The sequence below is a fragment of the Anas acuta genome, chromosome 13, assembly GCF_963932015.1.
Source record: "Anas acuta chromosome 13, bAnaAcu1.1, whole genome shotgun sequence".
NCBI classification, from domain to species: Eukaryota; Metazoa; Chordata; class Aves; order Anseriformes; family Anatidae; genus Anas; species Anas acuta.
Window position 1 is genome coordinate 3969653 of NC_088991.1, and position 25701 is coordinate 3995353.

Sequence of the window (25701 nt, forward strand, 5' to 3'; positions counted from 1 at the left end):
GATGCTTGGCAGTCCTCTTCAGTGCCGTCTGACTGCACCTCACCAAGGGACTGACTAACTGGGAAGTGTCTTGAAAATACAGAAGTGCTAAGTATGAGTATTACTGCCAAATGTACTGAATGCTGCTAGAAGCTCACGGTGCTGAGTTGATTTCTAAGCCACCTGGTACAGGTTTCTAGCAGTCATCCACAGGGTGAAATGGGTGAACTTCCCCAAACTTTCCCTTGAAGCTAATGAAAGTCCTGGCAAGCCAAGCTGCCTTGGGCCAGCACAACAGCTCTGTCAGCCAAATTCGCATCCAGGCAGGGATTAATCATGTGGGCAGAGGAGAGAAGTTATTTTAACAGGAGAAAAGGTAAGGATGCTAATAAATAGGTGACTGGTGAGCTGGTATTAACTTTGACCTCTAAACAAGAGGTGGAAAGCGTGTCCAGTCACACAATGCATTTCGGACTCAGCTCTGAGCTCAGTCTGCTCTAATTTAACACACTTTCTGCCCCTAATACTACAAACTAAGACACAGTTTCTGTTTTCTCTGTCATCTTTGACGTGTGCACAGGCACCTACCAAATCACGGCTCTTTCTAGGGTTCAATAAACATGATTTTCATCAGCAAAAGAGCCCTGTGCTTGGCCCTGGCCCTCCCCCACACAAACAGACACGAATGATGGAAGATCTTTGCAGCTGAGGACTTGAATAAACCACTCTGGGATGTGTCTGCTGCAAAAGCAACGTGGGGGAGAGGAGAGCCCAGCTCTCTCCATTCACTGCAGCTGCACTGAAATAAATGTTTAAAGACCCAAAGTATACTTTAGTTTGTTCACAGGATTCATGAATTTGGATAACAGAAGAATCCCTAAAGAAACATACAGATTATAGCCACTAACAATCATTCCGATATCTTACTCGCTCCTTGTTAAAACCAAATTTCACTCGAGGATTGCTGTGGGACTATTATGAGAAAGATGTGTAAAATGAGCAGATGCAAAGCTTGGTGCACAGGTCAAATAATTCAAAGGAAGGAGCCTAATGAGCTCTCTACTCTTCAGCCCCCAATTCTTAACGACTGCTTGAAAAATTATGTTCACTGGGTTCATATCTCTGGGTATTTCCAAGGCAATTTGTACACCTTCATTTATGTCACACAAATTTGTCATTGACTGGCCCAAAATTTACATAGGGAGAAAGCCTTACACGCTTCTCAACAATTCAGGAATTCAGCAATCAGTCACTCAAGCATTCATCAGCTTCAGCTGGTATACATTGTGGCATTATCTAAAATTCATCTGTCTTTATTATACCCTGCTACAAAGGAAACAAGAAATCTAAGTGTGCCCATCCAGCAAACAGCAGCTTGGTCCCACAAAAGAGAGAGATAATTTACTGCAAAATCAACAAAGGGAAAAAGAGCTGAGCAGAGAAGCTGTGTTGCATGGACAGGGAGAGAGAGGCTTTCATTTCAGGACTGCTCATTAGCATTGTATAGAAAGCTGGGTTGCAGGATTTCAACACATGCCTGCCTCTTCTGGGTCTCATAAATCATCCAGCAATATAATTCCCAGTTAAATAGAGCTCTCACTTATTTCTTCTGAAATAAAAGGACACATGTCCAGGGTTTGGAGGTGCTGTCAGGTAGTTTTTTTGTAAAGGAGTAATTGCACAGATTCCAGGGAAAAATGCACACAGTATTCCTTCTGATTTATCACTGTATTTTCATTGCTATGTACCTAGCAGGGAATCGTGACACAGGCTGCAATATAGGGCAATGCATATGATATGACAACAAAGGAATTGTGAGATAAATCAGCAATCAAAGCTGCTGTATAAAGTCCTGGTTTTCAGAAGGTTCAACCCGGTGCAAAAGTGTGGAGGAATCAGGGTTTTTATAGAGACTATCTGTTATTTAGCTAAATAGTGCAACGCTGCAATAATACAATGTGCTTGTGAGCGCCAGGGACTGAAGCCCATGTAAAGATGGGTTTATAAGACACCCCTCCATCCCAGGAGGATGAAAGAGTTGAGCAGCTCTGTGTTTCATTACCCTTTGACCCCTTTCCTCAGTGTGGTCATGGGGAAGCAGAGCAGGAGAGCTATTCTGAGAGAATGAAATTCCCTTTCCCAAAGCCGTGTGGGACCCGTTTACCAGAAGGGAACCTTGCTGCCAGTGCCCCAAGCACACGCTGGGAAAAACAACCTCCAGGCACTGGCCACAAACCAGCACAGGCCCGTGGGTCAGGTTCACCCTGTGAGTGCCTCCAGCCACCCCAGCTGCTGGGGCACAAGGGACACGGATCGTGGCTGCTCAGGCTGCGTGAAACCCGGCTGGCTGCAGCTGCAGGCAGTTCGGTGCTTTGCAGCTGCAAACCGTGGCCACCCTGCCTGCCTGCCGCTCACCTCCAGCTGGCAAAACCCAGCAGCCTGCTGCAACGCAACCCAAAGTGACATCTGTGCCCCGCGCACTGAGCCACCACGCAAAAAGCGTATAAAGCAAAGGAAACCTTGTTCCCTTGGCACCCTCCTGGACTGTACACACGACAAATTATAATTTTCATTGATAGAGATTAATTTGTGTGGGAACTGGGACAGAGACAGAAAACATCCTTCCTTGTGCAGGGGGCTAAGAAATGCAGGCCAAAAGGTTTGGTAATGCGAAGGATCGGGACAGTTTGGGTTCTCACACCAACCGTGGCTGCTCCTGCCTCATTTCTGTGGGGCCTTCACAGAATCACAGAATCACAGACTCGTCTAGGTTGGAAGAGACCTCAAGATCATCAAGTCCAACCTCTGACCTAACACTAACCAGTCCTCCACTAAACCATATCCCTGAGCTCTACATCTAAACGTCTTTTAAAGACTTCCAGGGATGGTGACTCCACCACCTCCCTGGGCAGCCCGTTCCAATGCCTCACAACCCTTTCAGTAAAGAAGTTCTTCCTAACATCTAGCCTAAAACTCTCCTGGCGCAACTTTAGCCCATTCCCCCTCGTCCTGTCACCAGGCACATGGGAGAACAGGCCAACCCCCACCTCACTACAGCCTCCTTTAAGGTACCTGCAGAGAGCGATAAGGTTGCCCCTGAGCCTTCTCTTCTCCAGGCTGAACAACCCCAGCTCCCTCAGCCGCTCCTCGTAGGACTTGTTCTCCAGGCCCCTCATCAGCTTCGTCGCCCTTCTCTGGACTCTCTTGATCACCTCCATGTCCTTCTTGTAGCAAGGGGCCCAAAACTGAACACAGTACTCGAGGTGCGGCCTCACCAGAGCCGAGTACAGGGGGACAATCACTTCCCTAGCCCTGCTGGCCACATTACCTAACTTGAAGGTAGATTGTGCTTCATGCATTCGTAAGTTGCTGAAAACCATTTTTATCCACAACACAGCAAAGTGGGGGTTATGTTTACTCACAGAGTCCTCAAGGGAGTTTGAAACTGCAACTGCAACTCTGCAAATAATCCAGCTGCAGAGCCCTCCCCAGACACTAAACACAAGGGCAAAAATACACCAAAGGCACCAATGCCAAAGAGCCATGCTTGGGGACTATCCTGAGGGTTCAGGTAAGAAGCAACACCTGTCCATGGTTCCAGACAGGAGTCCAGCTGGGAACCCTCCCCAGCTAACCCTTTCTGAGAGGCACAAAACAAAAACCTCTGCGACTTCCAGAAAATCAGAGAGAGAAACCGATACCCTCTCCTCCTGGCTCAGGTCTTACTCCGCAATCAGCAGGCAGCTCAGCCTTGGTTACCACTTGCAAGCACGAAAGGGTTAAGGAGAACCTTGCACAAACTTTGCTGCGAGCTGAGCTTGCAGCCTCCCTCCCTTCCCTCCTCGCTGCCGAGATGCAGCAGCGCCGGAGCTCTCCCGATCCTCTCTGTTCTGCCTGCTGCCTGCCGCTGCTGAGGGAGGGGACTGCCTGCCGCACGCTGCCTCCATCCAGGCGGTGAAGCACACGAAGAGAAGTCTCCTTGCCCCTTCTCCTGCTGCCTGCGAAGGAAGGGCTTCAGCACTGGGGCTGTTGGGTCAGTCAGTTGCCATCTCAAGACCTGGAGTAAGAGCCACCCCTGCCAGCAAACCATGTGAATTCAGGAGCAGAGAAGAAAGTGCGTTTGGCACGCCTGTTGCTTAAACGGCAATATCCTGACTCCAGCAGTAAGACAACAAACCTTTCCTGCATAAATCCCACTACCTGGGCGGAGATGTTCCTAGATAAATCACCAGCAAGCTCATGGTGTGAAACAGCTGCTCTAGTGCCTAGTCCCAACACCCCTGCCTGCTCTGAAAGGTAACTATGCTTTATTCTGTTCTCTTCCTATGCACTCTCACAGCTGAGACCCTGACATCCTACCTTGCACTTCAGCATGAGAACAAAAAACACCGCCCGCCACTGGAAGAAGAGACACCCCTCTCTTTCCTCTCCCTCAGATCCTCCCTGGAGAAAATGCAAGCCAGGAACAGAATTGATACTTTAATGCTTTGTTTGCATTTCTTCAATGATATTTTTAATTTAAAGGTCACCTAGACATAGCACACCCGGCAGTGCCTGTGTTCAGAAATAAACCTTTCTGCACTTGTCAGCACAGAGCAGTTTAAACGAACAGCCTTGGAGTAATCCTTCTCTTCTGTCCCACTTTATTCTTTGTAGCAGTTTTAGTGTTGGGTGGAAATGCAAAAGGGAACTCGGAAAAGTTGCTTGTACTTTCAAAGATGCCTTGCTAGCAAGTGACACTTAAACTGAATACAGGAGTAAAAGGAAGGGAGTAGGCGAGACGAGACATTTATTGTAGTTGCAAAATCATTTTGTGTTGTCTGCACTGTTCTGGGGAAAATCTTCCTTTCTCTCTGCTCCTCTATGACCTACAAGGTGCAGAGGGGCCATGCAGGCTTCCTAAGAACAGGCCAGATCTTGAGAGCTCCTGATGTTCCCCAAACCCTGCTAGCTGCAGAGGGAGGATGGTAATTTCAATGCCCTGAAGTTTTGGCTCACAAATTTGCTGTCTCAGTGAGACACACACTAGAGAAAACTTACTGTTGTTTTGTTTAGGGCTTCTATTTTCATTACTGTCTTTTTATTAAATGAAATACGTTGTGTGTTCTTGTTGTGGTGTTGTTGTTGTTGTTTAATCCCTGCTTAAAAATGAGAACAAACTGCTAAATAAGTGTCTGCTTGGAATCGATCTGTATCTGCTGAGCATTACTGAGCACTAGTGGTGCTTGGCACTTCTCAGAAATGGATGTATTGTCCAGCCAGAGAAGAATGATTAAGCCTTCATCAACAACTTGGATCACGGGGAATTTGGGCTCTAGTTATGCTGCTCTGCTCTATGATAAACCTCTACTTATTACCTCTGGCCATGGACTAGGGGGCTTCTCGGGGTACCCAGGGAGGTTTTGCCTCCAGTATTCTGAGTCATACAAAGTTCTAATGGCAACCTGCTTTACACACAGGTTTTTCAAGGTCTTTGTGTACCCACTTATGTTCACATGCCATTGGTCTCTATGGTCTTCAAGCTTACATTCCTTACTGGGGAGTGTGCAAATTTGAATCTACTAATATTCAAAAAGATACACTCACTGAGATAATTGGTAGACTGAAAAAGCAAAAATCTTTGGGGTTGCCTGGAGCTACTGAACTATTTCTGGAAATGATGTAGTTAATTTCACAGCTTTCAATAGCCTGAATAGTTAATTGCTCCTGATAATTCTACAGTTGAGACTACAAAAAATGAAAGCTGTGCCAACTCCCCATTGCTAATACTTTCTACTATTAATCTGCGCCCTTTATTAATAAGAGCCCAGTAGAGCTTTGTTAATTCAAGGTCTTGGTTTGTAGTTAATTATTGAACTTAAGATTAATGTCCTTAGCATTCTGCAGCCTAATGTTATGAAGTAAAGCCATTAGGCTCTCTGCTCCTTAAGGAGTGAAACCAGCTCTGGCTTTTGCTCTCAGTAAGACAGCAGATGAGATGGGCAAGGGCATTGCTCTGCACTTTAACTCATGCATATGTCAGATTCCAGACTGGCTGCATTTCATTATCAATAGAGAAATCATACTGTAAGAACACAGCTTTAATATGGGGAGTAACCTTCATACCCTCTAATTTCCACTTTCTGTATAACACAATAGTCCTCGTGAGGCAACAATCTTCATTTAGATATGCAAAGGGGGAAAATCACAGAATTAAGATGTATTGCTCTATAACCGAGAGCTTGACCTTCACCTTCATGTCCCCCCACTTCTGCCTCAGCACTAAACCTGCTGCTGGAGTCAATGCCGCAGACGATATAACAAGGTTGCAAGAGTTTTGCAGACATGGATCCCTTACTTTTCATTTTGCTCACTGCCGGAGATCTTGAGACCAGACAAAGAGACTACAAAACCTCCACAACCCCTATCTCTGAAGGCTCAAGCACACTTACCACTTGCTCTGTCACTGGCACACTGCAGGGCAGTGTCATACAGCACCCACACGGGTGCCTGTGTCACCAAGAGGCAGAGGGCTGTGGGGGCCCAAGCTGCACCTTCAGTTCACTTCAGTCTCTGGGTTCAGCACAGACATACCTCTGGGACCTCTAGACACATGGAAGGCGAGGCATCCACACAGGCACATAGGGCAAAGCCCTCATGCTCATGAGGCCTCATGAGCCCTCATTCACCCCCAAAGTACACTTTGCACTACCTCTCTCCACCCTAGCTGTGAATTCACTTGCACGACCAACACCTTCTATTTCTTACATTAGGAATGTGTTGCACGTCTCCTCTGATCAGCTAAAGAGATTAAAATGGCCACCAAGTTCTTAATAGCTGTATTACTAACTAATTACAACATTTCTGTGGACACCTTTCTTGCTTATAACCTAGCATTATCACAGAAAGGCTTACACGATCATGTTTCTGAGTCACAGGTGACTGGTTACTTCATGTTTGGGGTTGCACATCTAGGAAAACAACCATCTTGAAAGACTAGGAATATTCCAGTATAAACCAAATACATCTAATATACCTGAAGTATTTTATTTTAAAGCACCCAAAGTCACCTGCAGAAAGGAATCACTGAAATCTGAGGATGTTTTTATTTGGCTCAGTCTGATAGAGCTGTGGCTGGGTTATTAATCTGTTTGCCCTTTATCCTGAAAACAGTTGTTTGGAGAAATCACCAGAAGACGTTTGAAGTGTGTACAGGAGGGAAACCCCAAACTAAACCCCAGTACATCCTGACTGAAGCTTTCAAACTTAAAATCCTTCCACACTGTTCAGCAGCAAGCTGAACCTTTTGAAACAAACCTTTCTGTGAATATTCTAGATTTGGATGGGCTGGCAATTTCTTGCCAGTAACCTCCCCTCCACAAAAAAAAAAAAAAAAAAAAAAAAAAAAAAAAAAAAAAAGCATTTTTTTTTAAACAGTACTGTACTTGTTTTCTCTGTGTATTCTGTAAACCTTATTTTCTGGAGAAGTTTATGATCTGCACATAAAAAACATGCTTTGGCTTGGATTGCAGCACTTGCTGCAAACATGCAATGCACATGGGTTACTTCAGTTTTTCAAGCAAAAACAGGTGTTGCCGAATATAGGCACCCTGACAACCCGACTGTTATTTGCCCAAGAGAGTTTAAGGGGAGATTTTTCAAACATAGCTAGGGGATTCTTGAAGTGCAAATCACATTGATGATGCCTGAATGCTTCTTGAAAATCAACCTCTCATTTCCATTGCTCCCCTTTCTCATTCCAGTCCTGCATGATTGATGTCTGCTGGAGACTGCACCTGATCAATCCTGGTCAGATAGTTTAGACGTCATGGCCCAGGTTGATAGACTGGAAGTATACAAGCATTGACTTTGGTAGAAGATGTGCTAAAGAGCCCTGCCACAGATTCTTCTTTTCCATTCCCCACTTTTTTAAGGTTCCAAAAGTGTTGGGTCAGGCCCCAGAAAAATACTAAGCACCCCTCTTCTGCTGTGCTTGCTTACACCCTCCTACAGAAAGTACAGCACAAAATCCACTGCCCATGCAGAAGTCAAATCCCCAGGCAATGTTTTCCATCAGCAATTTGGCCCAGCCCAGCAAGCCTATTACCAAGCACTATTCCCTAAATTGGCCCGATATTCCCTAAATAGGATTGTTGTCCTCTCAAATGTTTTGATACTCAAGAAGGTAAGTTGGGAGGTAAAAACAGAGTAGACAGCTCCCAGCATCCCTCCTCCAAAAGCTCAACACAACAGATGTTTCCCCATCACATGAACCAAAGTTGGTCTGTCTTGCTTGTAATGAAAGCCTGAAAATCAGCTCCCTGATGACTCAGGCCTCCAGATTTCAACCACCTCCCTCTGAAGAACAGCAAGACATTGGTGCATGGGGAGAACCGAACCAAGCTTTGTCAATAAAACATCTATATTTTAGAAACTGAGGGCCCATCAAAGTAAAAAATGGTTTGCAGCAATGTGTCTTTTGGGTGAAATAAAAGCATCTGAGCTTTTGGCATTTTGACCTAAGGTCTCATTTTAATCTGACTGCCACAATATGTTACCACATTAATATTAATCTATTTATATCTCATGTAGGTGTGTACATAGTGAGCATTACAAATGACTGCATCACGTTGTTTCAGTGCTATCATTTTTGCTTCAGCTAAGAATGAAATTCTGGTCTTATCAAAGCAGAACACGATGCTTTTTGTTTACAGTGAAATTTCAGCATTTAGGTTTTCTCTTCCCAGCTGGAAGAAGACACAGCACTGACAAAATAAGATTTCTGTTATGTTCTGCTGCCAGGGGTGACTGAAGTGTTGTGTCCTGGGGCAGGGTTGCCTCAGTGAGCCACGGAGGGCTCTGGCTGCCTGCTGAGTGCACCCTGGAACAGAAACAGGGGTCCTGTTAAGTAGTAAGAAACACACGGTGGAGGACTCTGGATAGATTCATGTCTTCCCTTCTTCTCTGACATTTAATTCCATAGACTGTAGGGCCTCTTTTTGCCCATGAGTAAGAAGTAAGTATTACCAGAGGATACTTTAACATTTAAATTTGCATGGTCTTTCTCTAAAATTAAAGGCTGAGTGCTTCTGGGTGGCTCACAGGAGCGTAACATGGGATTTAACTCCTTTCTTACCCAAAGACAGCACATATAGGCTAGGCTATTTTGGTACATAGTTTCATTTCTCTCTCTTTCTGCTTCTTCCTTCTAGAAAGACAACTTGTTGACTATTCCTAAGGAGAAGCTCAAAACTATGTATTTTAAGCAAGTGTCAGTAACCTAAAGTGGATTAGGAGAGAAAAGAGTGCAACCTTCCTCGGCTCATACAGGGGTAAACCACCTGCTGTGGGAGAAGCTGCAGAAAGCTCACTCTGGAGATGACCTACTGAAAGAAGGACCCAAGCATTTTCAGGACAAAAGAGAAGCTTGGTGGCAGCGTAAAACACAAGTTTTGTGCCTGTTATCATTGTAAGAGCATCTTGAAAAATGATTTACAGAACCCCGTCTTATGCAGTCTGCTTAACTCTGTGAAACAGTTGTGAGACCAAGAAGATGGAGCATTCCTTGCTGAATTCTACTAAGAAGATGTCCTGCCATCTGTTCTAAGTCTCCTCTCTTGACCTGCTTTTAGTCTGGTGAGGTAAGACGTGAAATTTGACAATAAATCGGGAAAATGGACCAAAGCTGACAGAGAGCGATGACTGAGATTTATTTCAAATTCCGTGGAAACCTGACTGGCCGTGTCCACTTTCCAACGCTGGCTACAGAAGTAGACACAACAGCAGATAAATATGCCAGCCTGTACATTTACGTGGGGTTGTTCTTAACACTTCTGGCTATCCTTCTCATTTTGCTTTTCACCATGCTTTTGCGCCTAAAGCATGTTGTTTCTCCAATCACCACATCTCCAGAGAGCACTGAGAATGCTCAGCAGTTCACAGATGTGGAAATGCGCAGCAGGATTCCTACAACTTAGAGACCCCGATGCAAAGAAGGCTCTGTGTTTATGAAACATATTTTGTTCAGCACAATTGGGGTGGAAAGAATCTCTGTGTGCCTGTTGAGCCCTACAACTTATTGCACAACCATCAACAGCAGCATAGAGCAGCTGGTGAGTGTCATGCAACTCAGACACTGACTGGCTGGGACACACTCGCTGTTGACACTACAGGCAACATGTGTGCAACACCCTCAATAAAATTTACATTATGGAAACCTACTACTGTCAACAGACTCATATCCCTCTAAAAGTCCTTGTAGAAAATTGTAAAAGTCACAAGAATGACAGCAAATATATATATACACAAATAGAAAACAGAGAGATTCATACCAGAATGTGTGCTGGACCCTGTATTTGGTGGCCTGTCTTTCTGCCTTTAAATTCCTTGGCTGTGAAAAGAGATGACTCAACAAAGTTAAGTGATGTAACTGCAAAAGGCCTATTCAAATGAAGAGCACATAAAGAAATGATCAGTGGTTCAGAAATTCTCAGACATTTCTCCCATTCAGGAAGGAAAACCTTAAACTGCTTAACTGCTTTTTTTTTTTTTTTGCCTTTTTTTTTTTTTCCACTTGAATGGCAGATTTGCACAACAGAGTTTCAGAAGTATACAAATGGTTCATCACCTGCTGGATCTATTGGTTTCTGACATTAAACACCATACATTGAGCAGTTGCATCCCAGATATCAGAAAGAGATGTCGCTTTTGAAAGAGAAAATAAAAGTAAACTTTACCAAAGGTATAAAATAAAAAGAAAGCATCAGCAGAAAATGAGCAGCAGTAGAGAAAAAATATTAAAAGACACCCTACCTCTCTTTTCTTGCTCTCATTTATATTCACTGAGCTGACTACAGACACATTTGTATCTTTCAGCCTTCCCAGTATCACTCAGTAATTAAAATGCAGTGTAAAGTTTGTGAATCAAACGGGCATTGTTCTCCTAACAGACACAAATTCAGAATAACATTTCCTCTCATATTCATGTTGGGTTTTCTGTCTCAAAACACATATCAGTTCTTCCAAAGCTTTTTTTAGTTGTTTTCCTCCAAAGAAAGCTGAAGAAATGCCAGGACCTGGCACTACAATAATGAATAGTGTGAACAGGTTTGGACATAGTCTAGTAGGGAACATGCAGATGGAAAGCAAACTGAGCACTGAAAGACAGGGCTGGATTCAGATATCCTGGTGGCTCGTTTGGAACAGTGAGGAAAAAAATGATTACTTAAATTTATGGAACAACAGCCTGACCCAATTCTCTCACCCATGAAAGATGTACAGAGGTAGACTTCATTTCTGTGGATAGGAAAGATGGAATCAAATATGGCATATCACTTCTGGAAGAGCTGCTACCTCTTACAGAAAAACTTCAAATTAGATTGTTTCTGCTATACCTCTGGTACTTTCCACATTTCTATGCACTTTTTTGCCAATTCCCTCCTCTCCAAAGGCCTGGGAAATGTACACACCCCACAAAAAAAAAAAAAAAAAAAAAAAAAAAAAGTGCTAAAATTAGAGATGACACTGACTCCATGGTCTTGTGATAGTAACAAAAACTTGTTTTTCAGATGCTTTGTGTACACCTGGTTCTTTGCTTACCTTTAAAAGTCTGTGAGCTGTTTGGACTAGAAACATGGCTTCTTTAGCTGGTTCTGTGGGGAGAACAGAACAGCAAGGAACGTCCATACCACCTATTGTTGGTCCATGGGGAGGAGGACTAGTTTTTTTTTCAATGATGTATTTAGTATGAAGATACTTTAAAACTGCTTCCTCATATTGAATAGCACCATTAATCCCCACATAAGGTTTAATCTGTGAAATAGCATGTTGACTGTGCAAGGAAAATATAGCACACTTGTGGCTTCACAACCATACTGGTGGCTTCACGCTACTCTCAGCACTGTACAAGAGCCCAAATTCTGTGTGATGACGATTTGAATATTAATCCACCTAAGCCAGATGGCTACTAAGTTAGTCAATGACATTTAAGTGTAACAGAAACATATGCAGATCATATGGCCTGGTATGTATCCTGCATTCAGCCATCAGGGTGCAGACTAGCTCAGGCTCAACATCTGGCTTGCCTCTCAATTTTCTTGATGCACAATTTGAAAGCTATAGCTTACTTGAATCATTAATGAACTATCATATCAAATCAGCATCTAAAACACATTAACCTTTCAGCACAACTATCTGTAGAAAAGCTTTATTTCCAAGAAGCTGCAGGACAGATTCAAATATTAACAAAAAATATCAGGCCCACTAATAGAAAATGATAGTATCAGAATCGGAGCTGGGATCCGCATTCTGATTGCTCTGGTCTCAGCTGAAAAGCCCCTAAAAGTAGGTGTCAGGATTGGGTTTTTGCCTTCTGTTAATTCAGAAGACACCTTTAACTGTTTAAAACTCATTCAATAAATGTATTGTAAACAAAATAGCAATCATTTTGATCTATCATTACACTGTATCACATCATATATTAGGCAAACCGTATTTCTATACAATACTACAAAAGAAGGCAGTCCTATCTTCTAAGACAAAAATGGCAAATTTTCCTCGGTAAAGCTCCATTTCAAACACTCCAACTTGATACGTCCACAGTCCCAGAGTGCATCATTTGTCTGCACAATGTTAGCAAATTTTAAAGCCTACATTTCCCATTTAAAAACAGAAGCGTGCCTTTCCCCCCTTTTCATTCTCATTTGTAAAGTTGAAGATATGGTGCCTCTGAGAAAAGACTTGGGGCGTTTTGCTCTGTGTTTGCTGAGTGGGCTTTAGCAGGCTTTGGCTTTCTTTGGCTACAAGAATGGTAACTGTAACTTCTGCATGGATTTTTCTGGGTCTGTAGATGTGACATCTATACCATTTCCCTCCACCGGTTTGTTTCCTTCCCACTTACCCATCTGCTAGAGACAGTCAATTAGTTTTTTATTTTTACAAAAATAAGGAGTTGTACTACAATCAGTGGTGAGTCACTGACTGCTCTGTACTATTTCCAGAATGCACTCAATGTGTGGATCTGAGAGAAAAGCTTATGTGCAGATATTGGCTCAGGTGGTGCCATAGATTTCAAATTAATTGTTGGCCTCAGGGGCATCTCTGTAAGAAGACCCCCTATCAGTGTTTGTACGCAGTACTTGAACAAAGACAGTTTGCTCCCATCTTTGCTACAATTTAGACAGGAAACAAATATGACTATTTAGTAAATTCATCACCTCCTCCATCCTGCACCTGTGGGGGAAGACAGCCACCTGTTGTTCTGAAGGAGCAGCAAATTTGCATTCCTGTTCCTTGGGGGTGGGACTGTGAGGTCAGGGTAAACCTACAAGCACCAGAAAACCACCTCCGCTCCCAAATCTCCCAGGGCATTTCATCCAGGAGGTACCAGGACTCCTCCCACACTTTTTGACTACAGTGTAACTCTGCAGACCACATATATGCCACGGGATTTATGCTCGGGTAATCCCATCCACATGACTTCTATCCATGTTCATGACTATCCTGCATTAACAAACCCTTGAATACTGAGCAGACAGGGATGGTATTTAGAATATATTCATTTTCTGTCAGAATATATAAACATAAACTTATATTATCATATCCTCACAGGGCTGCAGAGAAGAATGTAATTTTACTAACAGCATAATTCAGCTGAGTTATGACCTTTGGGCCCCCCAAAGGATATTTTTTTGCTTTTACTTGAAATAAGATAAAAAAGTATAGAAACCCAAAATTGATGTGAAGTTACACATCCATTTAACTGTCAGCAATGATGAAAACTTACTTGTATGTCTTGTCTACACCAGAAAAATTGCTGAAGTTCATTCTGTAAGCATAGATATAAGAATAAACCCTGGAGGGGAAAAAAATTAAAAAAAAAAAAAAAAAAAAAAAAAAAAAAAAAAAAAAAAACTACTGATAAATCGGTTCCTTGCACACTTGATCTCTAAAATTCTCTATATGCAAATTTCCCCTCAGTCCCTTGATAACGGAGAATGGGGGACACCTATACTGATTTTGAATTTTGATAACTTGGATTTATCAGATAGCATAAATAAGTTGTCCAGACATAGGCAATGCTGAGTTGTGAAAGCAGATCTTGATGTAACAGGGAGAGGTCTGTCCAATTCATATGTAATTAATAAATTACACTCTCTATTCTCTCACCTGAATTTCATTTCTATGTAAACTTGTCAACAGAGAAACAAATTATGAATAATTCAGAAGACCTTTCCCTCCCTTCCTTCTCCTCTAGATTTATTAACCCATTTTCAAAGTATAATTTGATCAAGCTAATAGCCACAGACTTCCGAAACTGACTCTCTCTACATTAATCCTGTCTTCAAGATCAAAGTCCTACTCACAGAGTCCCATTTAACAGCAATCGATTAAGGTACAACATAGAGGCACCTGCAAGTCAAATGAGACCTCAGCAAATTTCTTTGTTACTTAAAATCTGCTCTCCACTAGCAAGAAATTTCTCTTATTTAATCTTGGCTGTTGTCCTGAAGCCCTTTCCTCTTCTAGTCGTGAAACACTTGCACCTCAATAGCTACTGGCTGATGTTTACTCGTGGTTTTATGAAGAACACACGTACCTACCAGCATTACAGAAGGATCACGTAGCTAGCACCTATCTGCGATGTTCCTATGTACCCTAGGCACCCTTGTGAGCTGACTTTAGATGGACAAGTTCTTCTTTAAAAGGCAGGGAACATTCAGAAGCAAATGGGACTTTGAACTGTGTAGACAAGTGAGTGTGGAGGTAGGGCTCCACTTACAGGAAAACGTAAAGCCACGAGCTGGATTTGAATGTATCACAGGCTTTTTGACATTTCGCACCACCTTCCCACTCTTCGTCCCATGTCCCTTACACATCATGCACGTATCAGAATCCTGTCTTTGTCTCAGAACTCATGGGTAGGTGTTTCCAGTACTATGGTAGCAATGAAATGACTTTTCTATGTGAACCTGTAATACTAGTTTGAAAAACATAGACCTTGGTGCCAAATGCTGAAGCAAAATTTACAAGGAAGATCTCCACTTTATTCCTTTTGCCTTAATTCAAACTAATTCAACCCTAATTCAACCTAATTCATGCTCATTGCAGTTAATGTGCAGCACTTTTTATAATGTTACTCCATAATCTTTAATTTACCAGGAACCTGTCCAAATAGCTGTGGCAGGACTAGGAGGTAATGGCCCAGGAAGCTCGCATCTGAGTCAGGAGGAGGCTGCTCACTGGCAAATCTTACAGCTTGTCACAACAGAATCAAACTGATGTGGGTTTGCTGTTGTTCACAAATTTTTTTCATGCTTCCACAGCTTGGAAAATCTCAGAACAGCCCTTTTGGTGATGACTTTGTCAGCATATGGAGTCCAGGTGATAACAGTGTACCAGTTCGCACTTACTTCACATTGGCACCTAGTGGGAAAGAAATGTGACTTGCTGTTGTTGAAAGCATCCAGCAAAACAGAGAAAGGAAAGAGAAGCGTTCCGAACGCCTTTCATTTTGCCTAAGGTTGTGCCATGTTACATCCCGAATTTCAAAGCTGTTTATTGTACAACATAACCAACACTGAAGGGACAGCTGACAAATAAATACAGCACAGCAATATTTGCCATATGCACAACTGCAAGCTGCTCTGGAAGGAGCCCCTGTGATCAGAATACTGAGGCTGCTTTTCCTTTGTTTGACTTACAACTATGCATCAATTCCCTACCAGATACACCATTGCCCCACTGCTCTACTAACCTCCACCCTCAAACTGCTCAGTAAGGATTTGCATCTCCATTAGCAGGAGGCACCACAGAGCACTCATGACAAGCTCAGCTGGCATCAGGCTGAATAATAACTCACAGCGAAACAATTTGGGAAAGATATCCTGACAGAGCATATACTTTGCCTGGTTTAGAATTGTTAAAACACCTCTAAATGAATACCGCTTTAGTGGAAATTCAGTGTTTTCAGTGCCCATACTGGACAACAGAAATAACGAAGAGATTAGGAAGAGCTGATTTGGCTTTGAGGTAGTGGGTTGGACCAGATGTCTTCTTGAAGGCCCTTGTCTATAAAGCTGCCTTCCTTATCCGTGAGCAAGTCACAGTTCAGGCATAATGCTTGTAGACAACACCTTTAAGTTGGTGTCACTCCTGTCAATTAAAGGCTTGAATAAGCCTCTGCATTTTATGAATACTGATTAGTTCAGCATCATTGCCTCTTTTTTCTCCTGCTGAGGAAACTCGAGATCGCTGAAATGGCTCACACCTCACGAGCAGCCAACAGAGTAAGTATTTAGTGTGTATCTTACAATTAAAACTTTAGCTCAGAGTGTCCATTTTATGCAGACACACAAGTATCCATAACACAAACAGCAATCCTTGAAATAGACATGCAAAGCAAAGGAAGGTCTGTTACGGGTAGATGTGTTCACAGATGTGTGGCTTTAGCTTTCTCCCACTGTATGTTTTACTCATGATTCAGCTCTGAATTCAAGAACAGGCAGAAGAGCCACACAGTGGCACTCTCAGAAACAAAAACAACTGTGGAATCAATTATTCTCTTACTGGCAGAGATGATCTTTTTGGTACATTGCCTGTGGCTGCTTAGATTTTAGCTAATCTTGACATATGCAGCCACCACAAGTAACTGCACAAACCTTCATACGTCTCCCCTATGGGGATAAAGCAGAGTCATACCAGCTGGGAAGGGATGGTGTGGTTGCAGAGGGTAGTAATTTCTTATTTGTTAGAGCAATGTGACCTCTCTCGCAGCAGGCAATAGACTCTGAGACACCAGCAGTAGCCAAACCAAACGAAAGAGTCAATGTTACACTGCCAGCCAAAGACTTTGGAATGCAGACTGACTATGAGATTATTTTTATAAGTACAACCTGCTTTGAGAAATTCTCTTTCAACAAGCAGTTCCTTGCATTTTGGCCAGGTACAGCAAATGGGACTCAGCTGTCCATGGTTTGTCTGTGATTGCTCCATGTGCTTTTCCTTCCACTTATCTTTGGATATCACTGTGTCAACCACTTAAGAAAGAACACAGGAAATTGTCAGCAAAAAAATATCTAAATAAGTTTTGTGCTCTTTGAATGCAATTTAAAGGTAAAATGAGAAGCCAACCAGCTTCCCTGGACTGTTATTTCATGCTCTGACTTTGGGGTTATTGAGATGGGAAGACCTCTGAGTTACTAAACTTTGTCTGCTTTCTGGAGATTTTGCCTTTGTGCATGTATAAATCACCTCAGTTGTTTCCCTCAAGGAAAGACAAACATGGCAAACAAATGTCTCCAAGGACAGGAAGCAGTGAGAGCTGTTGTCTGTCTCTCAGGTGATTAGTTCCAGCTATACAGGGTTTTCACTTCCCCAGGTATCATCTTTCAACAGTAATCATCTTTCTTTTATTTTTTTTCTTTTTAGTAGACCAACCTGTAAATAAATACAACGTGAAATCCTCCTCCTCTTGGGAAGGCTGTTTGTTCTTTCTCATAAGTGAGTCTGGAAGATCTTTCATTCAGTGTTAATAAGGACATGAGACCCTTCTGTTGAATGAAAATAAGAGTTTGGACTCAATTACACTGGACAGCTGGGGAAGGCATATTTTAGGCATTTTCAATGTTAAACACTGTCTTTATTAAATATTGCAGATTTAAAAACTCAGAACAGAACATCAGGAAAATAAGCTGATGTCTTGTGACATGCATACGTGTGGTTATCTCATCCCTGAGTGACTATAGCCTATTCTTTGCCATTCTCATCTATAATCATCCTCTGTTTTGCTGAAGAAGCTTTGCAGCTCTTCTCTATGATGACTTTTTGCCGTTCATCAGTCTTTAGAATAACCTTCAGCTGAGCTTAATGCAGTTTAATGAACTATCTCAGGTTTAGAGAAACACAGCCAAATCTGTACGGAAACTTGGTCTGAAAAATAAGAGTGGAAGTGAGGAAATCAGAGGTTTTTCCCTTTTCTATCTCAGGAAACCCACTGTGTGATATAACATGTCTGGTGACAGAAGTTATAACACAAAGCTGACTGGGCAGTCTGGGTACCCAAGCTAGTTTGGAGTGTCCCAACATTTCTTAGGATTATAGTAAAACTTGGTTTTGGCCATTTGCTTCCCAAGTCTTTAGTTCAACATTATTGTTTAAGTATATGTCAATAAATCTCTCAGCTTTCAATTGACAGTAATGCCTTCAGGCATAGAGAAGTCATTATATTTCTTAAGAGCGTAGATAAAGGAGGAGAGGAGTTTATACAAACTACTTCGTATTCCCTCCTTGTTTCCCGGGGTAGTCCTTTATCTCTTTTCTGTTTTGTTTTTTCTTTTTTCCCTGTGGTAAGTGGCTGGCACAGACTCTCTCTGGCTCTCTCTATCTATTGAGAAATGTATTATAATTAGAGTTCCTTAAGATTTTTAGCATATCTAAAGGGAATTAGTTCTTTACAGAAGAAGGGCTTTCTCCATTGTGGGATTCATGCTATAATTAGACAAAATGATGGGCTAAGTCCCAGTGGAAAAACTACACTGTAATTGGTGTTCATTTTTGTTATATAAACCCAGGGAGATCACGCTGGTTCCTCCTATTGCAGCCACTTCTGAAGCACAGTGTTCAGTTTAAAACTGATATGTCATTATACTTAGTACCCACAAGTATCCTCAAGACTTCATCTGTCTGAGAAGTCTGAAGAAAAAACAGAATGCCCCAAAGAAAATTTAAAACAAGTTGCATTTGTATTGCTTAAATTCAGAAGCAAGAGATTTCAGCCAGACATGCTTTGCCCCCTGTTCCTTGTTCAGGCATCTTTGAGCTCAAGTAAGAAAAGAAATGCTTCACCTGGCACAAATCATATCTGTATGTCAAAATAAGGTGTTCCAGCCTACATAGTACACAGGCAAAGAAAATAGTTGATTACAACCATAGAACAAAGGCACTAACCACCAAAGTCAGATGTCGCTGAGGCCAGGCTTTGCAGAAAACAAATAACAATAGTTAGATTGTTTTATTCCATCTAACAAACCATTAATGGGGAGTAGTGTTACTAAAAAATAACCAAATATGTGTAACTAGATTTTTAGATGAAAAATACTAATCTCAGAAACATTTGTCATTACTTTGCTGTTTTCAGAAATTCAGGATGCTCACAATTTAGCCAAGCAGTTAAATTCACTTCAATCGTGAATTTATTTTTATGGAAGAACAAAATAGTATTCTGTGTATATGCAATTCCGCTAGCTAATTAGTACCTTGGGGTAGGCTGTTCATAAACAGAAAACATTAAGGGACTCACAATATATCCCAGAAGTACCTTGTGTAATACTAGTCTCAGACTCAACGAAGATTTCACTTGAATCCTCACCAAGTCACTGCCTCACAAAGTAAAAAATAAAATTCCAGGTTCCAAGAACCCAAACAGAGTAACTTTGCCCATCGTGACAGAAATCTAAGGCCGTGGAGGCAAATGGGACACTGCTTCAGAAAATGTTTCCTTTTGATCATAGATATGAATCATTTCTTCAACATCAAAGCTCCTTACATTCAGAAAAAATAACTTATTTTACTAGTTATACCAGAAGTCTAATTATATCAACTGTGGGTGCTGTCAGGCAATTATATCAATTTGATAAGGGACAGAAAAGGAACTTTATTTGCTTCGTGGCAAAGGCATTGGCTCAAGTTCAACACAGTCACATAGCAACCTGAGGCAGTTCTATATAATGGTTGCCCAGCTGCCTGCAAGCACCCTCAGTCCAATTTCTGATGGCCAATTGCTTATACCTCCACTCAAAGCCCAGAGCCATTACCAAAAGGATTAGAAATGGGCCATGATGTGAAGTATGAAGAATTTTCTCAACTTCATAGTTATATCTTCCAAGCAAGGCAGAGAAAAGTTGACCAATATGTACTTCTGCCAAGCGTGTTGTACCTCACTTTTGGATTGATTTAAGACCTGAGCCTACTCTCAGCTGTCAACCCAATCTGTGATATACTTAAATATCAGACAAACCAAAACCAAGGCCTTTCATTTGGACCGATTTCTTTAACGATGAATCACTGTTTTAATATGGCTCAGTGACAAGAACAGCGCTTTGTAGTGTGCCACTAACAGGAAACATTGGTACACAAAGCCTTATGTAAATGAACAGTCACATTTTGTATTTGAACATCTCTTAGTTTTATCAAGGAAAGGGAAAAGGCAATTTTACATGGAAGTACAGGTGGCCATGCGTAACTATGCTAAAAGGTGAAGCAAACAGGACTATCCTGAGTTCGGTAATGTTTTCTCCAGGGACAAGATAATGCAAAACAGCCTTGTTTTGACATTAGTGCATGCAGCAATAATGACTCTCCCAAATGTAACACTGAGCTCTGTTTTAGATCTAAGTCCATTAAATTACACCTGGAATGAATCTGGTCCAGTATTTCTGAGTGACTTCTAGCAAGATTATTTATCCTTAACAGATGAATGTTATCCTGGAATTATGATGCAAGAAATCCTGAAGGAAGTTTTCACCATATGTTAGTATCTAAGGAAGAGGATATATTTGTAAATCACACAGGCACACAAACTCAAAGCAGTTTGCCAGTTGTAAACATTAATAGATGTCTCTGTTATGCTTCTCTCTGCATACAGGATGTCCTTAGGACATTAAAAAATGAAAGCCAAAATTTTTTATCTTCACATCTTTGTGAAATTTACTGTAAAATATTAACCTTCTGGTTTGCCTCTGCCTAAAATATTTGTAGCATTTCTGGTGGTAAAAAGAAGGCCATAAACAGGAAATGCGTGCGAAGAAAGACTTTTCTGGTATTGATTCTTCTCAGTATGATTCACTGCTATATCAACATGCAAACAAAAAAATGGTGGCCCAGACTGAGCTTTTTAAGAATCTCCAAGTTGAACTCAATGGTTTTGGCAAATATCTAGTGGCCACTTTGATCCCAAATGTCTCACGGCAACTAGACAGCCTGTAAATAATAAACTATTATCTTATTATTGCAAACATGACAGGCTAATGAATCATGGCTCTGTTGCTGCTGCTAGCACCCCTGCCTTTGTTGCAAAGGCTTGGGAATGATGCAGAGGGTACAGTTCCTTTGAAAAATATTTGCTGAAAATAGGCAGACTCGATGCACGAGGCATTATCTGATCTTTGAGGCCTTATGCTGCGCTGTGTTGGCTACCTCCGTTGTTGGGCCGGGCAGCGCATGTCATATGCTTTCAGTATTTCATTTTGGTTTTGGTAGCCAGCTTGAGGAGATAAAAACAGGCATTGCAAATGCAAAGGTGCTTATACAATGTGCTGGGAAGACTAAGCGAAAATGAGCCTGCGTGCTTGCTGCCTTTTTATTTCCTTGATGCAGCGTATGCAGGCAGCCCTCTAGTGGCATGAACGCTGCTGGTCATGTTTGCCCAATACCCGTGCTTTTCTATTTTCTATTTTCTTTTTAGGCAGAATTAAAATAGCTTTTCAGTCACTGTACGGTATATTCAGCTAGTCTCCATCCTCCCAAAATCCTTTTACTTATTCAGTAGAGTGACTCAGGCATCTCTGAAGAATTCTGAAACACAATTCAAAATGCCTACAGAAAGTACTGCTGCTGAGAGCCAGATATTTGAAAACAATAAGCACAAGGGAGGTGAAATTTAAACTAGGTTCACAGGCCACCTCCTTTCCTATTTCTATGCTGCGTGGTGAGGACAGACATTTTTATGTACCTATATTGTTGGTGCCGGTTGGGAAAAGGGAAGAACACCATTCACTTGGAGATCCTTCCCAAAGATCTGAAACTGTTTACTTGAGCATAATATTTAAATTCCCTTCAAAACTGTGCATCAAAAAGAATAATTGAAACACAAAGCATATCTCAGTGCTTGTAAAAATACATGCAAGGCCACCTCAGGATTTGATTGCATGTGCACCAGAGCAATCTGCCTTCAGAGAACAAAGCTCAATTGATTTGAGTCTGATTTGCCTGGATGAAAATGAATTTTAATAGATTTGGTTGTCAGAGGGATTATGCAGGAATATGAAAGAGCAAAGCATTCACACAGTGGATTGCTGTGAAGGTGTTTGCTGGTAGCTAGGGGGCAGAAATAGCAGGATGTGTTTTCCACAGACAGCAAGGAGTAGTGCCAGGCTGTCACTAGTGGAGGTTCCCTGGGAAGCTGAAGAGACCAGTTGCCAAGAGACATCACCATATCGAGCCTTCACAGCCAGGATAATGCTCCTTGCAACAGACCTCAGGCTCCCTCCTATGTCTGCACACCAGCCTGTGTTGGAACCATTCTTCAAATTATTTCCTTTACAACTTCCCAAATGTCCTCAGCACTCATTGGAAATTATCAGCTTTGAGAAAATTTATTTGATATGAAGTCCACTTTCTGTTTCTAGAATGCAAGTATTTTATCCTTGACAGAAACCTAGCAAAGGCATCAAGTGTCAGTAAAGATCCAGCTCCACAGATGGTACAAATCAGTTGAGCCACACTTCATATAACAAGGATTGAAACAGAGTCTGTGCTATATCCAAGTATAAAGGTAACCTCCTGCTTCATGTGCAGGGCAGAGGCCAGCAGCACTTTGCTTTCATGAATTAGTAAACCCTGAACTTCCAAACATCAGGTCTCAAAGAATCATGACATTTGTAAAAACAAAGTAGAATGAGAGTAATAAGAGGATAGATACATAGTTATCGATATGTAATAAATATTATGTATGTGCTAGTCTTCAGGACCTTAAGATTCAGTTGAGTCATTTTTTCAGTCTCCTCTCCAGAAGCATAAGGCCTTAAAAATCATTTAAAAATCCAGAACCTGGGCTTTTAAAGTATGCTATAAAATAGCACAAAATTCAGAAAAAAATCTGCGAGAGTAGTCAGATCATGGACTGATATAACACTCATTCTAGCTAAGCAATTGCATCCCACCTCAAATGTGAGATATTTGGTAAGTGGACACAGCTCTTCTGTGCCACTCCAGTGCCTGCCTTCTGCTAGTCAGCCCTGAGGAAGAGGTGATCTAACATCCCCTTTACTGTTGCCAGTCAGTCTACCCCTTTGTGTATACATAGGCTGACAAACCCCACTGTGAAATAAGCAATCCACAAAGAGACAATTCAAATGAAATTTGAAATGTTGTGATGAAATATTTCAAAGTATACCATTTAAATTTGCCTGACAAATGCTCCTCTGTCATTTTCCCAGACCAAGCATCTCTGAATCACATTAATATGAAGGAATTATTCCCCAAAATATTCTCCATCTAATTTTGACGGTTCCCTCAGTAACAGGAATACCATTCCTCACAGGGACAGCACTATATCTAAATGAGAGAGGAAAAGGAAGTGGACATTTTTTCAGTTCAAATGCATATAAAGCCAACTAGAAACAGGAGTAAAGCCATCTTTACTCATTTTGCCAATTCATAAATATGTAAAAAGAAATGAAACATGATGTACTACCAACTGAATATGTAAATTGAGTGGGGAGAAATCCAATTGCTCTCTTGTGTCTCATGTGATCCACTGCAGTGCTGCCAAAAGGAGAACCAACACGTGCACAAAATACAAAGGAAAGGAAAGGCACGTTTGTGGCTTTAATTAACCAGTCATTGGTATTTTTTCCCCGCAAAGAAAATCAGACTTTTCAGGCTTAGAGGTTTATTTACTTTTCTGTTGGTGTATTTTTTTTTTCAAATGATTTCTTCATTATTTAATACAGTGCCTTCAGCCCATGCATTTTGGGAGTTGGCAAAATTTAATTGTGGCAGTTGTGACTAGTCTTTAGCCCTCAAGAGCAACCTGAGGGCAGTATACATTTTCCAAAAACCAAGAATTGAACTGACTACTTTATTTTCATGCATTTTCTTACTCCTGAGTAATATAATTATGGAGCTTTCAGGGCAAACGGTGGCAAGTTGCGTTGAACACGAAGAGACAGTGCTCAAAACTGGTCCATCAAAAGAAACCAAGAAACATTTCAAAGAAAGCATACATCATTTCTCACTTAACAAAAACCAGCTTGCACTCAGGTCATCTTCATTTTTTGCCCAGATGTTGCCATGGGAAGACAATACCAGAACATAAATTATACCATATAAAGCACAGATGGATGAAAGCTCTCAGAGGAACTTATTTTCCATTTTAGCCTTCTCAAAACTTCTCTCTTGGGTCTTTGACTACATTATGTCAGTTTGAGCCCATATTTCTTGAATAAAGACCCTCCATTCCCTCAGTACACACATCCTGGAGAGAAACAACTAGCTCCACAGAGACACTTCAGCCCAAGCTGGGGACTGGTTCACACAAGCTCTGTCCCAACGGCAATGGTCACTCACTGCCTGAACCATGTGGCTTGCAGAATACAATCCCAGCTACTAATGGCAAGGAAGAGGCGGACAACAGCTTACTGGGGAATTGTACCTATCTAAGTCCAAGGTGACACAATCGTGCCTTTTTTCTTGTGTTTGTGCAGCTAAGAATACTGATGTAACTGCAAACAAATGACATTTCTGTCAGACCAACTCCGAGCTGGATGACTGTGTGGTAGTATGAGTACCTGTAAAAGCACAAGGGCAGGGTGGGAGTGAATACCCAGGAACAAAGCACAACACCCACTCTGGGTTACATGATCTTTAACTGCCTTAGAACTGCAGGGATCATCTCCAAATATCTCATTGTGTGAACGATCTGTAGTTCTCATGGACCAGAAAATAAGCACTTCTACATACACGCTACGCATGTTCAGCAGGTACGAATGAGGATGGGGTTGAATCCCATAATGGATATCTTTCCTTTTCCTTTTTAGTTTAAGACTACCCTAACAAGCCTAATTCAATGTGTAAGAGGAGTGTATCCTCCATCGCTCAGTTGAAAGCTCCAAAACGAAGTCACTGCAATGTTATCTGTGAATAGTATTTTTTCCTCTAGTCCCTAGACAGTATGATGCTGGGATTACAAACTGCAGAAGACACTAACTTTTCAGGGACACATTGAAAATACCAGGCTGGAATCACACAGACCTACTCTATACCTCAGAAATCCTTTCAGCAATTTCTGAATTATCTTCATTCTAGAAAGCAAATGAGCAAAACAGAGTCCCATAAAAGCGAAATTCAGCACTTGTGCAACAAAAAGCAAAAGAAGCAAATGCAAAACCCGATGCACCATTATCCTAAACATGTTGTATTTTAAAAGTAGTGGTTTTAACCCTTATCTTGAACAAAACTGCATATAACATCTTCTACAAGGTAATTCAAAAGTGATTCAGCATAAGGACTCCCTGTCCTTACAGGCGCTTGCTCTTGGACATTTTTGACTGAGAAAACTGGGAGACAGATGCTATTTGACAGGCTGGTGACATAAGGTCTGTTTCTGCAAACCGCTGAGTATGGTCAGCTGTCCTTGAAGCACTGTGCTCTTATGCAATCAGGTCTTCTACATTTGGAAGGTGAAGAGCAGTGCTTTGAGGACAGAAATTATTCTGAATTTCTTAAGATTAAGAAAGGATGAGTGATTTGTTTTGGTTTGGTTTTGTTTTTTCAGTTTCTTGAGATGCACGGGTTTATTCTTACCTAACAGGTTATTCTCTTAAAACGTCCATAGTTTCATTTAATTTGTGAATATACCCTAAAGCATTGTCAAGAATAATTGAGCAGATTTTAGAATGTACCACCGTTAGCTAAAAAAAAAAAAAAAAAAAAAAGTTCTCTGTATCTAAACATTAATAAGTAGAG

General features: G+C 41.5%; 1 protein-coding gene and 1 long non-coding RNA gene across 4 annotated transcripts in view; one reads left to right on the top strand and one right to left on the bottom strand.

The window, feature by feature from the left end:
* Positions 1-25701, bottom strand: part of LOC137863444 (uncharacterized) — a 32997-nt gene that overhangs the window by 6710 nt on the left and 586 nt on the right. The gene's annotated exons all lie outside the window — the stretch shown is intronic.
* On the top strand, positions 3449-12407 carry SERTM2 (serine rich and transmembrane domain containing 2). The gene is made up of 2 exons (XM_068696536.1): positions 3449-4275; positions 9171-12407. Exon 2 carries the CDS (start codon positions 9657-9659, stop codon positions 9933-9935), a length of 279 nt encoding a protein of 92 aa, XP_068552637.1. The 5' UTR covers positions 3449-4275; positions 9171-9656; the 3' UTR covers positions 9936-12407.

Coding starts and splice junctions, on each gene's coding strand:
- SERTM2 (XM_068696536.1), top strand. CDS start 9,657: ATGACTGAGATTTATTTCAAATTCCGTGGAAACCTGACTGGCCGTGTC.